Source organism: Epinephelus lanceolatus, chromosome 3, assembly GCF_041903045.1.
Source record: "Epinephelus lanceolatus isolate andai-2023 chromosome 3, ASM4190304v1, whole genome shotgun sequence".
NCBI lineage: Eukaryota > Metazoa > Chordata > Actinopteri > Perciformes > Serranidae > Epinephelus > Epinephelus lanceolatus.
This window is the reverse complement of record NC_135736.1, coordinates 21,242,894-21,257,365: the sequence shown is the minus strand read 5'-3', so window position 1 is coordinate 21,257,365 and position 14,472 is coordinate 21,242,894. Positions and strand designations below refer to the sequence as shown.

Here is a 14,472-nt window from a genome sequence, read left to right as displayed (position 1 = left end):
AGGCTGTGACATGCACTGACATATCTTGCTGCATCTATGGCGCTGACAGTTTTTCTCCAAGATGTTGCACTTGAGTCTGGTCAGAGAGTGAATTAAAATCTTGGAGTTTACATGTAATTTTTGCTAAGAACTTTGTTCCCATGTCCTTATATGTTTTGCATTGTAGCAGGAAATGTTGCTCTGTCCCCACCTGTCTCTGAAGACAGAGCTGACACAGCCTGTCTTCTCCAGGCAGCCAGGTCTGCCTGTGTCTGCCAGTCTCTTTAGCCAGGCTGTGATCACTGAGTCTGTACATAGTCAGTGTCTTACCCAGTTTCTGATCTGGCACAGTGGTTAGATAGTTTGCTACTGTGTACTGTCTGTTTAGGCCCATACTCAAACAAATGGTTAAATTCCCATTTTATGGTATAGATGGTGATTTTGAGACAATAAATTCACTTTTTTTATGAAAAAAGAATTAATATCCACTGTTGTTAATACTATATACTCACTATCATTCCATTATGTGATTAAAAATATCAGTATTATTTATCACAATATGTTTTAAAGCACTGAAATGGTGAATATCTAGACTAAATACGTGGAAATGATACTAGGACCAGTAATACTACCAGTTCCACAGTAACATACTGATGTATGTTGGTATACTAACATATTACAAACATTATAACAATGCATAGTTTGAAGTTTAGATATTTTTTCTTTCTGTTTTACAAATTCCATAAAATGACATGTCAACCACTTGGTAAAGGCCTATATTCATAAAACTATGGGGACTGTTAAGGAGAAAAACAAACAAGCAAGGTTGTTTATTACTGGCCCAAGGAAACAAACATTAAAGGCTTAAGTACAGGATGAATGAATAAGAATATAATTTCGTATGATTGCATATCATACAAAACGTAGCTGTTAAACCTGGTGGAAATCAGCTTTTAAAAACAAGTCAAGTAGCTACAAGTACTGATTGTGGTTTTAGGGATGCTCGCAGTTTGACAGTTTGATTTCCTTATTTCTGTCTCTCTATCTGGCAACCCTGAACCTAGCTAGCCTCCGTGCCCACAAGCATTTAATGCTAACTGTTGTTGTAGTCTTACTGCTTGTACAAAGACATTAAATACATTTTCATACATGTGCAGCGGTGATGCTGGCAGTCGGGGATGTGAGTTTAAGCTAACGTGGTGATTTGAAGCCACCATGAATGAGGTGAGTTATATTAATTTGCTCACAAAGGTCGAGTTAGCATGCAGCATGCTAACTAGCCGTTAGCCAGCTGTCCAATAACGGTCAGAGCCGCTTCATTAACTTCAGTTAGTGCAGTTATGACGCGAGGCAAGTCAAACATCAGGCTCGTTGGGTAGACGAAAACTACAAATAACATCCTGTAAATATACTCTGTTACATGAAAAGTCCTGCATTGAAAATGGGACTTAAATAAAAGCATGTACTGGTGAATATAATCAGGAAAATATATTAAAAGTTAATGTAGATAAGTGTCTTCTGTTACTGTCAGTTGGAGCACTTTGTAATTGGAGGTTATTTTAATATTTTGTATCGGACTACATCCAATAATTATTTTCACAATAAATTAGTGTGAGGATTATTATTTTTTAAATTCTCTTTTTATTTAGTTTATGGGTGTCAAACCTATGGCCCCGGGGCCAGAACCGGCCTGCCAAAGGGTCCCCTAGCGATCCTCTAAATGACTTTGCACCCCTAATGTTGATGCACATATGAAGGCTGAGAGCTTTCAGGAGCAATTTAAAGAGCGAGCAGATACTACATGTAAAATACTGCCTGACCAGAACACAGCTCTCTGATATAACAATGAATACTTTCTGTGGCCATATTTAAAGATATTGAACATTGTGCAAAATATTGTCAACCAGCAGCTTCAGTACAAAAGAATCTGTATCAAACTTCTGTCTTAAAACAATATTAGTGTAACCCTGCTGCTGAGGCACTGATAAAACTTCAGATTGTAAGACAGGGGATGACTTAACCTGCTTCTTTAATAGCTTCAACTTTAGTGGAAATTATAAATATGTGGTGAAAATGACCAAGTTATGAAATAAATGAACAGCGTGCACACTACAGGCAGGATTGAAGTAATAGATAAGTGATCGTTGGAGACCTGCAGTGTACGAGCTTTATGTTTATTTAGTGTCGTAGTATAAATAATATATTTTCTAATTTATCACTATCATCTTTAGTCATGCAGGATTTTTTTTGGCTGAGATTTTGAGACTTGTGGTGGTGTGGTGGTTAGCACTCTCGCCTCACAGCAAGTGGGTTGCCGGTTCGATCCCGGGCGTGGGAACCCTTCTGTGCAGAGTTTGCATGTTCTCCCCGTGTCAGCGTGGGTTCTCTCCGTGTGCTCCGGCTTCCTCCCACAGTCCAAAGACATGCAGGTTGGGGACTAGGTTAATTGATAACTCTAAATTGTCCGTAGGTGTGAATGTGAGTGTGAATGGTTGTTTGTCTCTATGTGTCAGCCCTGCGATAGTCTGGCGACCTGTCCAGGGTGTACCCTGCCTTTCGCCCGATGTCAGCTGGGATAGGCTCCAGCCCACCCCAACACCTACCAGCATCTTTGTTTCATGTTTGCAGGTAATGCTGTCATTGTTTGCCAAACCTGAACATCACCACTCTCCGAAAATGACACCCAGAAAACGTCAGAAGAAAACACAGTGTGAGGAGCTCTTCAGCTGCACTGAATGCAGCAAGAGTTTTCAGAGCGTATACGGCAGAGATCGCCATCTGAGAGAGAAACATGACAAACCACCACTTCACAAGTGCTGCGACTGTGGATGGACATTTAAAGTCAGCCGGAGCTTGATGGTCCATCAGCGGATCTACCATCCAGCACCTGCAGTGGCAGTGGAGCCTGGAGAAGAGCCAAGTGCTCCAAAGTCTTACATGTGTTCAACATGTGGAAGGCAGTTTCCTACAAGCGCTGCCCTTAAAAGACACCTTATTATCCACTCAGGGAAGAAACCGTACAAGTGCACTTTGTGTGGACGAGGTTTCACACAGATTGGAAACCTCAAAACGCACCAGAAGGTTCATAAAGGTGAGAGCAGTGTGGTCTACAGTATTTCTCTTCACCTTTATAATGTTGAGACAGCTGCAGTGTCTTTCTGTGATGATCTCTCTTTTTAACAATCAATCATCATTTGTAAATATCTACCTTCTTGTTTATCTGAGCTTTTTTTTGTTTGCTGCGTGATTAGACCTTGACCTACTTTAACCTGGATGAGAGTAAAGTTATGGGCCATAAAACCAAAGCAATGCTTAACACTTAAAGTAGCTAAAACACTCTGTAGTTACTATGGGGGGCTATGGAATATTATTATCACTTCTATGCAACCACTTTCACTTCACACGTTGTAAGTTGATTCATTGTTAATATGAAGATAATGGCAGCAAGGATGTATAATTGATTAGTTTTTTTCTTCCCATAGGGAAATTCACAAATGTGGCGGCATTAGAGGAAAGTTTCCCTCCACCTGAAAAGACTCAGTCATCAGTGGAAATCTGCCTCTGTCATTTGTGTTGGACACAATTTTCAGAAAAACAACTTTTAGAAGAACACTTAAAACAATTTCACCAATCAAATAAACCGTTTTCCTGCACACAGTGCGGCAAAAGATTTACGCATATCCACAAATTAAAAGAACATGAAGCTGTTCATGAGGGTCTGAAGCCCCACCAGTGCTCACTGTGTGATAGAGGTTTCCTGAGCTCGAAGGGACTCGAGAACCACATGCGAGATCACACCGGAGAGAAACCTTTTCCGTGCACTGTGTGTGGAAAAAGGTTCAAGCAGGAATCTACTCTGAGAGCACATTATGTGACGCACTCTGGAGAGAGGCCTCACCTCTGCTCCATCTGCGGGAAACGTTACGCGAGGACTGAAGAGCTCAAAGTTCACCTCAGAGTTCACACAGGAGAGAAGCCGTACCAGTGTGACGAATGCGGAAAGAGTTTCTACTACAGGCAAGGCTTCAACAACCATAAGAAGACTCACAGTGCCAAACGCATCGGTCCAACCAGGCAGCTGGGCAGACCCAGACAGCAGGGAGGTACCAGGAAGTCAAGGAAGATCTCAGTGAGAGCTCCGCCTGATTCAGACGGAGAGGACCTGACCTGGGAGCCTGCTGACCTTGGTAGGTGTGTTGATTAGGCACACATGACCATGTACTTCACAACATGAAAACTTAAGTCTGTGATGAGATTGCAAAGTTATTTTAACAACAGAGAGACAAAAATCAAATTTCCCCTCGAGGGACTAATAAAGGAATTCTTTCTTCTTTAAAATCAAGTTGGTCAATGTGGGTTGAGCCTTTCAAACACAAATTCTGCGCTGGTTCAACCCTGGTTGAGCCCTCAGTTTGAAAGGGGTATGAAAGAAACGTCACATATCTGCAAACAACTAGTTCATTTTGCAGTTTTTATTTCACAATCATGCATTTACAGATTTCTCTGACTCATAAACCATCTTACCAGTAGTCACAAAACAGAGAAATATAAGCCAAACTGACCTATAATGAGCCAAAAACTTTTTTTTTACACTCAAAACAGAACAAATTCCATTAGCATCTGCTGTATCAGTTACATTGTCCACTAAGTTTTTATGCCCTGTGATGTAGAAAAAAACATATAAAACATATACTCATTTGTTTAATACAAATCTGATCAGAGAAGCTGAAACCAGAAACCAGATACCAGAAACTTAAAGTAACACATCAATGACTCAGCCTTACATAGTGTATTTGACACGTCATACAGATGTGTCTAATATTGGAGTCTTCGTAATTACAAGGTCTTCGTCTTACAGTATCTTAACCTTCAGACACCTTCAGAGCCTCCTCATATACCTGCATGCAGACAATGAGGGACTTTGGAGCTCTTCAAAATACCTTACCACGACCATGGATGAATCATATATTTATACAAATATTATTATTATACATGATGACATTCAGGTACTTTCAGATTTCAGACAACAATGACATACTATATTCTGTAGTTACAATAGGCACGTAATATACCCTACTCTTAAGCCCACTTCAGAACCAAGATTTGCGACACGACAGAAAAGTTGCAGCGGTGTCAACTGACGGTCTGAGCTCGACTCAAGTGGGCTGATGGTGTCACCTGCTTCTCCGCTGGTCAAATCGCCGGCGGCTGGTTTTGGAACGTTAAGTTCGTCACTTGTTTCCACAGCCGGTCGGCTTGTAGTGAAGTCAGATGGCGTGTTCACCTGCTGCGGCAGGTGCTCTGTCCCCGCTGAGCCCTCTGAGCTTCACAACACAGTGAAATATACTGCAGTATGTTTTTCTGTTATAGATATTTTGCAGATTTCTTTTTTGCAAAATCAAAAATATTTGGGGTCTTTGGGGTCATTGATTTCTTCAGGAAGTGAAAATAATTGTCTGTGGGTTTAATAGAGGTTTAAATAGATATTCTCTGCAGAAGCTGTGTGTCATGATGCAGGATTGAAGATATTAATGCATCAAATTAATGTGTTGCATATATAATGGGTACATGTATTTAAAAAATCTCACAATTAAGTGTAAATCAATCAAAACTATAAAGTATTCCCCCTAAATAAGTAGGTTTGATCCCTTGAGTACACATAAATCAATACATGAAATAAGATCAGTGATTAATTTTCTCCAACAGGAGAGATGACCAGAGGTGCAGAGTTTCTATTACCATAATTAAGACCAGGACAGAGAAATGGGAAGAGTTTTTCAGTGAAGGAGCAGCCAGTAAAGGTGTAGATAAGAGCTGCAGAATCTATGTCATAAAAAGAGACCAGACCTTCATCATAATCCACGAACACTCCGACCTTCTGAGGACGAGACCTCAGAGAGAGAGTGACTACAGGGCTGTCAGCAGCTTTGTACTCATTTCCGTCTCTCAAATATATCATCCAGTAACCCTTTGCAGGGCTCAGTGTGATTTGGCCCTTCCTGTTGATAGACTCTTTGGCCACTCCGAAATACCATTCAGTCTTTCTTTTAACTTGAACCTCATAGTAAAATTTTCGTGAAGAGAAATGCTGTTTTCCCAAAACAAAGGCAATGGGAGAAAATCTCTCTGGATTGTCTGGAAGAAATTTCATTACCTTACCGTGGCGTACCTGTTTGCCATCATCAGAAAGGATGAGTGCAGCTTGTGCTGTATTAGGATCAAGAGTCACGTCCACTGCATACTGCTGGACCCTCTTCAGCTCGGCTTCCAACACCTGCCTTATCTTTTTATTGAGTGCCTCCTCCAGCTGAGCTACAGCTCTCACTGCAGTCCCCTCATATGATGGATGGATACTGATCTCTGTCCAGTCCTTGGTGGGCGGTGGATGGTGGGTGTTTAGGGACTGGACACTCTGGAGAAGATGGAGGTGGTCTTCATTGTGTGACAACTGCTCCACCTCAGTGCTTCTCCTCATCAGCTCAGAGATTTCGTGTCCCAGCTCCTCGATGAAAGCTTCAGCCTGTTTCTGTGTCGCTGTCCGCTTCTCTTCTATAGTTTTGACGAGCTCATTCAGGTCTCTCTCAACAGACTCCTTCAGAGAAGTGAAGACCTGAACACCTTCGGCTTTCTCTTTGTCTGCGTCCTTCTCACTGAGCTCGACTGAGTTTTTGATCTCCTGAATTTTTTGTTGTCTCTTCTGGATCATCTGCTGAATTTCAGCCTCCAGCTTGGCCTTCTTTTCTTCATATTCCTCTTTCAGAGGAACGACGTCATGCATCTTGTGGTCTAACACAGTGCAGAGCATGCAGACACCTGTCTGGTCGGTCTTACAGAACAGCTCCAGAGGCTTATTGTGCTTCGTACACATTCTGCCTTCCAGGTTCTGAATAGGGTCGATAAGCTGATGTCTTTTCAGACGTGAAGCTGTCAGATGAGGCTCCAGGTGAGTCTGACAGTAGGAGGCCAGACACACCAGGCAGGACTTCAGGGCTTTCAGTTTGGTTCCAGTGCAGACGTCACAGGGAACTTCTCCTGGTTTCGACACTTTGACACTTTCAGTGCTCACTTGCTCTGAGCTGCTGCTGCTGGCTTTACTTTGAGCTGACTGTCTGAACTGAACAACCATCTCAGAGATGAAAGTGTTGACGTGCAGCTCAGGTCTGGTGGTGAAAACCTTTTTACACATTGGACACAGGCACTGGTCATTAGTGTTCCAGTGTGCATTGATGCAGTTTTTGCAGAAGTTGTGTCCACATGATGTGGTGACAGGATCAGTGAACACGTCCAGACAGATGGAGCACAGAAACTGATCTTCTGGCGGCAGATACTTTGCAGCAGCCATATCTACACAGGTAGTGTGACAGAAAAGAAAAACATTTTATTTAAAATACACATTTAATTGTTTGTTTAAAAGGAAAGAAGTACGATTATGTTTTTTTTAGTATACCACGATGTTTGTTAAAGTAGGCTGATCTTGAATAATAACTGCTGTGAATTGCACCAAGCAACGTTATGCAAGATTTGGTGCCCCGACAGATTCAGAGTGGTACCCCAGTGTTGTGAATACATCACGCCTGCTGCATGGCAAACTGTTCAACCTGTCCTTACATACGTTGAAGTGATTTCCGAACGCTAACAGGAAACCGACAACAGTGTGTACATCCCTGCTAATATTATAATGTAAGATTGTGACGCAGGCTGTAACTTTATCAGTTTCATCCTTCTCTCACAGAGTCTCATGGACAGCTGTGCACGTGCATTTGCTGACAAGCTGAATGATTTTGGAACCTGCAAATATGATGTCAGAAGCTTTAAAAAAACAACGTATATATGCTTCATCACTCAACATCCTCTTGAAAATTCCAAGCTAGTTTCTTCTTTTTTTTTTTTAATCCTCATTTCAAATAGTCGACATACATAGTGGCAAAAAAAAACATCAGAATTACATACAGATGAAGCACTGAGAAAACAAAATGAAAAGCAGCGCCAACTAGCTGAGTTTGCTAGTGTCATATGCTTTGGTAATCCAACCTGCTCAACACAGTTACTTACTGTATTGCAGGAACACACATTCAGGGTGCCGAGTGGGAATGACAGATGCACCATTTTTCTTATTACATGTCCGTGTACCATTGCAATGATGTCAAAGCTGTTATTAAAACGTAAATTTTGCAATTCTTTTTCTAAAGCTGTGCTCACTTGATGACAAACACTGTGTATTTCCTCTAGCTGATTCACATTACCAGTCTCCGAATGGTTCAGGAAGCAGTACGTAGAAGGTGATAAGCAAACAGTGATAAAAGCAGGAAAGTAGGAGTGGAACGAAACTCTAAACCAGAGATTCAGTTAAAAGTTAGTCCTGAGAGCTGACAGAGAGGGGGACTGTTAAAAGCTATTAAAGTGGGCTACTGCATAGTGGGCCGGTGCACAGACGGCCATAGTGGAACGTCCTGCCTGAGCAGAGCTGCAGTTTTATGTTAATCTTGGTCGTTTAAACTCAGGATGTCAGCTGTACTCACTGGTGTTTAGCAGCTGCTGTGTTGTTGATAAAGACCCGATGAACTTGGCTGTTTGGATTTTCTTTCAAAGGGAACCAGAGACTTGTCTTGACCTCAGCGTGGCTGCCACTCCGACAAACTTAAGTTTCATTTCTGGGGTGTGACATTGAGGCTCTCCTCTCCGATGTTGGTCCTCCTCTTACTGGAGCTTTGCTGGTTAGGTTTCGTTTCCCCCCGCTAATTCACATGATTACTGGGAAGTTCTACGATGTTCTTTGATTAACATGGAGCAAAGGTGGTGCTTCATCTAACATGTGGGAGGAGTAAGATATGTGTACAAAGTTCACTTCAGATCACACAGGATTCCACCTATTTACACTAGATAACTACTATACAGTTTGTCTCTGCTCTATTTACCAATGTGGCGGCATTAGAGATAAGTTTCCCTCCACCTGAAAAGACTCAGTCATCAGTGGAAATCTGCCTCTGTCATTTGTGTTGGACACAATTTTCAGAAAAACAACTTTTAGAAGAACACTTAAAACAATTTCACCAATCAAAGAAGCCGTTTTCCTGCACACAGTGTGGCAAAAGATTTACACATATCCACAAATTAAAAGAACATGAAGCTGTTCATGAGGGTCTGAAGCCCCACCAGTGCTCATAGTGTGATAAAGGTTTCCTGAGCTCGAAGGGACTCGAGAACCACACGCGACATGACACCGGAGAGAAACCTTTTCCGTGCACTGTGTGTGGAAAAGCAGGAATCTACTCTGAGAGCACATTATGTGATGCACTCTGGAGAGAGGCCTCACCTCTGCTCCATCTGCGGGAAACATTACGCGAGGACTGAAGAGCTCAAAGTTCACCTCAGAGTTCACACAGGAGAGAAGCCGTACCAGTGTGACGAAAGCAGAAAGAGTTTCTACTACAGGCAAGGCTTCAACAACCATAAGAAGACTCACAGTGCCAAACCCATCGGTCCAACCAGGCAGCTGGGCAGACCCAGACAGCAGGGAGGTACCAGGAAGTCAAGGAAGATCTCAGTGAGAGCTCCGCCTGATTCAGACGGAGAGGACCTGACCTGGGAGCCTGCTGACCTTGGTAGGTGTGTTGATTAGGCACACATGACCATGTACTTCACAACATGAAAACTTAAGTCTGTGATGAGATTGCAAAGTTATTTTAACAACAGAGAGACAAAAATCAAATTTCCCCTCGAGGGACTAATAAAGGAATTCTTTCTTCTTTAAAATCAAGTTGGTCAATGTGGGTTGAGCCTTTCAAACACAAATTCTGCGCTGGTTCAACCCTGGTTGAGCCCTCAGTGTGAAAGGGGTATGAAAGAGACGTCACATATCTGCAAACAACTAGTTCATTTTGCAGTTTTTATTTTACAATCGTGCATTTACAGATTTCTCTGACTCATAAACCATCTTACCAGTAGTCACAAAACAGAGAAATATAAGCCAAAGTGACCTGTAATAAGCCCTTGTTTTTTACTCTCAAAACAGACCAAATATCATTCGCATTTGCTGTATCAGTTACATTGTCCATTAACTTTTTATGCCCTGTGATGTAGAAAAAAACATATACTCTTATTAACATATGTTTAATACAGATCTGATCGGAGAAGCTTTTGGCACAGCACGATGCACAGACAAAGACATACCAGAAACTTAAAGTAACACATCAGTGACTCAGCCTTACATAGTGTATTTGACACGTCATACAGATGTGTCTAACATTGGAGTCTTCGTAATTACAAGGTCTTCGTCTTACAGTATCTTAACCTTCAGACACCTTCAGAGCCTCCTCATATACCTGCATGCAGACAATGAGGGACTCTGAAGCCTTTCAAAATACCTTACCACGACCATGGATGAATCATATATTTATACAAATATTATTATTATACATGATGACATTCAGGTACTTTCAGATTTCAGACAACAATGACATATACTATATTCTGTAGTTACAATAGGCACGTAATATACCTTACTCTTAAGCCCACTTCAGAACAAAGATTTGCGACACGACAAAACGGTTTAAGAACGTTGCAGAGAAAGTTGCAGCGGTGTCAACTGGCCGTCTGAGCTCAACTCAAGCGGGCTGATGGTGTCACCTGCTACGCCGCTGGCCAAATTGCCAGCGGCTGGTTTTAGTAGGTAAAGTTCGTCACTTGTTTCTACATCCAGTCGGCTTGTAGTGAAGTCAGATGGCGTGTTCACCTGCTGCGGCAGGTGCTCTGTCCCCGCTGAGCCCTCTGAGCTTCACAACACAGTGAAATATACTGCAATATGTTTTCTGTTATAGATATTTTGCAGATTAATTTTTTGCAAAATCACTCAAAATCAAAAATATTTGGGGTCTTTGGGGTCATTGATTTCTTCAGGAAGTGAAAATAATTGTGTGTGGGTTTAACAGAGGTTTAAATAGATATTAAAAAAGATATTAATGCATCAAATTAATGTGTTGCATATATAATGGGATACGTATATTTAAAAAATCTCACAATTAAGTGTAAATCAATCAAAACTATAAAGTATTCCCACTAAATAAGTAGGTTTGATCCCTTGATTACACATAAATCAATACATGAAATAAGATCAGTGATTAGTTTTCTCCAACAGGAGAGATGACCAGAGGTGCAGAGTTTCTATTTCCATAATTAAGACTGGGACTGAAGTATGGGAAGAGTTTCTCAGTGAAGGAGCAGCCAGTATAGGTGTAGATAAGAGCTGCAGCATCTGTGTCATAAAAGGAGACCAGACCTTCATCATAATTCACAAACACTCCGACCTTCTGAGGACGAGACCTCAGAGAGAGAGGGACTTCAGGGCCAGCAGCAGCTTTGTACTCATCTCCGTCTCTCAAACATACAGTCCAGTAACCTTCTGCAGGGCTCAGTTTGATTCTGCACTTCCTGTTGATAGACTCTTTGGCCACTCCAAAATCCCATTCAGTCTTTCTTTTAACTTGAACCTCGTAGTAAAATTTTCCTGAAGAGAAATGCTGTTTTCCTAAAACACAGATATTGAAAGAAAATCTCTCTGGATTGTCTGGGAGAATTTTCATTACCTTACCGTGGCGTGCCTGTTTGCCATCATCAGAAAGGATGAGTGCAGCATGTGCTGTATTAGGATCAAGAGTCACGTCCACTGCATACTGCTGGACCCTCTTCAGCTCGGCTTCCAACACCTGCCTTATCTTTTTATTGAGTGCCTCCTCCAGCTGAGCTACAGCTCTCACTGCAGTCCCCTCATATGATGGATGGATACTGATCTCTGTCCAGTCCTTGGTGGGCGGTGGATGGTGGGTGTTTAGGGACTGGACACTCTGGAGAAGATGGAGGTGGTCTTCATGATGTGACAACTGCTCCATCTCAGTGCTTCTCCTCATCAGCTCAGAGATTTCCTGTCCCAGCTCTTCGATGAAAGCTTCAGCCTGTTTCTGTGTCGCTGTCCGCTTCTCTTCTATAGTTTTGACGAGCTCATTCAGGTCTCTCTCAACAGACTCCTTCAGAGAAGTGAAGACCTGAACACCTTCGGCTTTCTCTTTGTCTGCGTCCTTCTCACTGAGCTCGACTGAGTTTTTGATCTCCTGAATTTTCTGTTGTCTCTTCTGGATCATCTGCTGAATTTCAGCCTCCAGCTTGGCCTTCTTTTCCTCATATTCCTCTTTCAGAGGAACAACGTCATGCATCTTGTGGTCTAACACAGTGCAGAGCATGCAGACACCTGTCTGGTCGGTCTTACAGAACAGCTCCAGAGGCTTATCGTGCTTCGTACACATCCTGCCTTCCAGGTTCTGAACAGGGTCGATTAGCTGATGTCTTTTCAGACATGAAGCTGTCAGATGAGGCTCCAGGTGAGTCTGACAGTAGGAGGCCAGACACACCAGGCAGGACTTCAGGGCTTTCAGTTTGGTTCCAGTGCAGACATCACAGGGAACTTCTCCTGGTTTTGACTCTTCGACACTTTCAGCACTCACTTGCTCTGAGCTACTGCTGCTGGCTTTACTTTGAGCTGACTGTCTGAACTGAACAACCATCTCAGAGATGAAAGTGTTGACGTGCAGCTCAGGTCTGGTGGTGAAAACCTTTTTACACATTGGGCACAGGCACTGGTCATTAGTGTTCCAGTGTGCATTGATGCAGTTTTTGCAGAAGTTGTGTCCACATGATGTGGTGACAGGATCAGTGAACACGTCCAGACAGATGGAGCACAGAAACTGATCTTCTGGCGGCAGATACTTTGCAGCAGCCATATCTACACAGGTAGTGTGACAGAAAAGAAAAACATTTTATTTAAAATACACATTTAATTATTTGTTTAAAAGGAAAGAAGTACGATTATGTTTTTTTTTAGTATACCACGATGTTTGTTAAAGTAGGCTGATCTTGAATAATAACTGCTGTGAATTGCACCAAGCAACGTTATGCAAGATTTGGTGCCCCGACAGATTCAGAGTGGTACCCCAGTGTTGTGAATACATCACGCCTGCTGCATGGCAAACTGTTCAACCTGTCCTTACATAAGTTGAAGTGATTTCCTAACGCTAACAGGAAACTGACAACAGTGTGTACATCCCTGCTAATATTATAATGTAAGATTGTGACGCAGGCTGTAACTTTATCAGTTTCATCCTTCTCTCACAGAGTCTCATGGACAGCTGTGCACGTGCATTTGCTGACAAGCTGAACGATTTTGGAACCTGCAAATATGATGTCAGAAGCTTTAAAAAAACAACGTATATGCTTCATCACTCAACATCCTCTTGAAAATTCCAAGCTAGTTTCTTCTTTTTTTTTTTTTAATCCTCATTTCAAATAGTCGACATACATAGTGGCAAAAAAAACCATCAGAATTACATACAGATGAAGCACTGAGAAAACAAAATGAAAAGCAGCGCCAACTAGCTGAGTTTGCTAGTGTCATATGCTTTGGTAATCCAACCTGCTCAACACAGTTACTTACTGTATTGCAGGAACACACATTCAGGGTGCTGAGTGGGAATGACAGATGCACCATTTTTCTTATTACATGTCCGTGTACCATTGCAATGATGTCAAAGCTGTTATTAAAACGTAAATTTTGCAATTCTTTTTCTAAAGCTGTGCTCACTTGATGACAAACACTGTGTATTTCCTCTAGCTGATTCACATTACCAGTCTCCGAATGGTTCAGGAAGCAGTACGTAGAAGGTGATAAGCAAACAGTGATAAAAGCAGGAAAGTAGGAGTGGAACGAAACTCTAAACCAGAGATTCAGTTAAAAGTTAGTCCTGAGAGCTGAAAAGGAGGGGGACTGTTAAAAGCTATTAAAGTGGGCTACTGCATAGTGGGCCGGTGCACAGACGGCCATAGTGGAACGTCCTGCCTGAGCAGAGCTGCAGTTTTATGTTAATCTTGGTCGTTTAAACTCAGGATGTCAGCTGTACTCACTGGTGTTTAGCAGCTGCTGTGTTGTTGATAAAGACCCGATGAACTTGGCTGTTTGGATTTTCTTTCAAAGGGAACCAGAGACTTGTCTTGACCTCAGCGTGGCTGCCACTCCGACAAACTTAAGTTTCATTTCTGGGGTGTGACATTGAGGCTCTCCTCTCCGATGTTGGTCCTCCTCTTACTGGAGCTTTGCTGGTTAGGTTTCGTTTCCCCCCGCTAATTCACATGATTACTGGGAAGTTCTACGATGTTCTTTGATTAACATGGAGCAAAGGTGGTGCTTCATCTAACATGTGGGAGGAGTAAGATATGTGTACAAAGTTCACTTCAGATCACACAGGATTCCACCTATTTACACTAGATAACTACTATACAATTTGTCTCTGCTCTATTTACCAATGTGGCGGCATTAGAGATAAGTTTCCCTCCACCTGAAAAGACTCAGTCATCAGTGGAAATCTGCCTCTGTCATTTGTGTTGGACACAATTTTCAGAAAAACAACTTTTAGAAGAACACTTAAAACAATTTCACCAATCAAAGAAGCC

General features: G+C 42.1%; 3 protein-coding genes across 3 annotated transcripts; 1 reads left to right on the top strand and 2 right to left on the bottom strand.

Moving 5' to 3' along the window:
• The first annotated feature begins 1,038 nt into the window (after positions 1-1,038).
• On the top strand, positions 1,039-4,332 carry LOC144462460 (uncharacterized). Its single transcript, XM_078166135.1, has 3 exons — positions 1,039-1,203; positions 2,608-3,070; positions 3,462-4,332. The coding sequence occupies exons 1-3, from the start codon at positions 1,195-1,197 to the stop codon at positions 4,181-4,183; spliced, it is 1,194 nt and encodes a 397-aa protein (XP_078022261.1). The 5' UTR covers positions 1,039-1,194; the 3' UTR covers positions 4,184-4,332.
• A 108-nt stretch (positions 4,333-4,440) lies between these two features.
• On the bottom strand, positions 4,441-9,063 carry LOC144462457 (E3 ubiquitin-protein ligase TRIM21-like). Its single transcript, XM_078166131.1, has 2 exons — positions 8,499-9,063; positions 4,441-7,323 (listed from the first exon to the last, which is right to left on the bottom strand). Exon 2 carries the CDS (start codon positions 7,319-7,321, stop codon positions 5,669-5,671), a length of 1,653 nt encoding a protein of 550 aa, XP_078022257.1. The 5' UTR covers positions 7,322-7,323; positions 8,499-9,063; the 3' UTR covers positions 4,441-5,668.
• A 788-nt stretch (positions 9,064-9,851) lies between these two features.
• Positions 9,852-14,173, bottom strand: LOC144462455 (E3 ubiquitin-protein ligase TRIM21-like). Its single transcript, XM_078166128.1, has 2 exons — positions 13,927-14,173; positions 9,852-12,751 (listed from the first exon to the last, which is right to left on the bottom strand). Exon 2 carries the CDS (start codon positions 12,747-12,749, stop codon positions 11,097-11,099), a length of 1,653 nt encoding a protein of 550 aa, XP_078022254.1. The 5' UTR covers positions 12,750-12,751; positions 13,927-14,173; the 3' UTR covers positions 9,852-11,096.
• Positions 14,174-14,472: the final 299 nt, after the last annotated feature.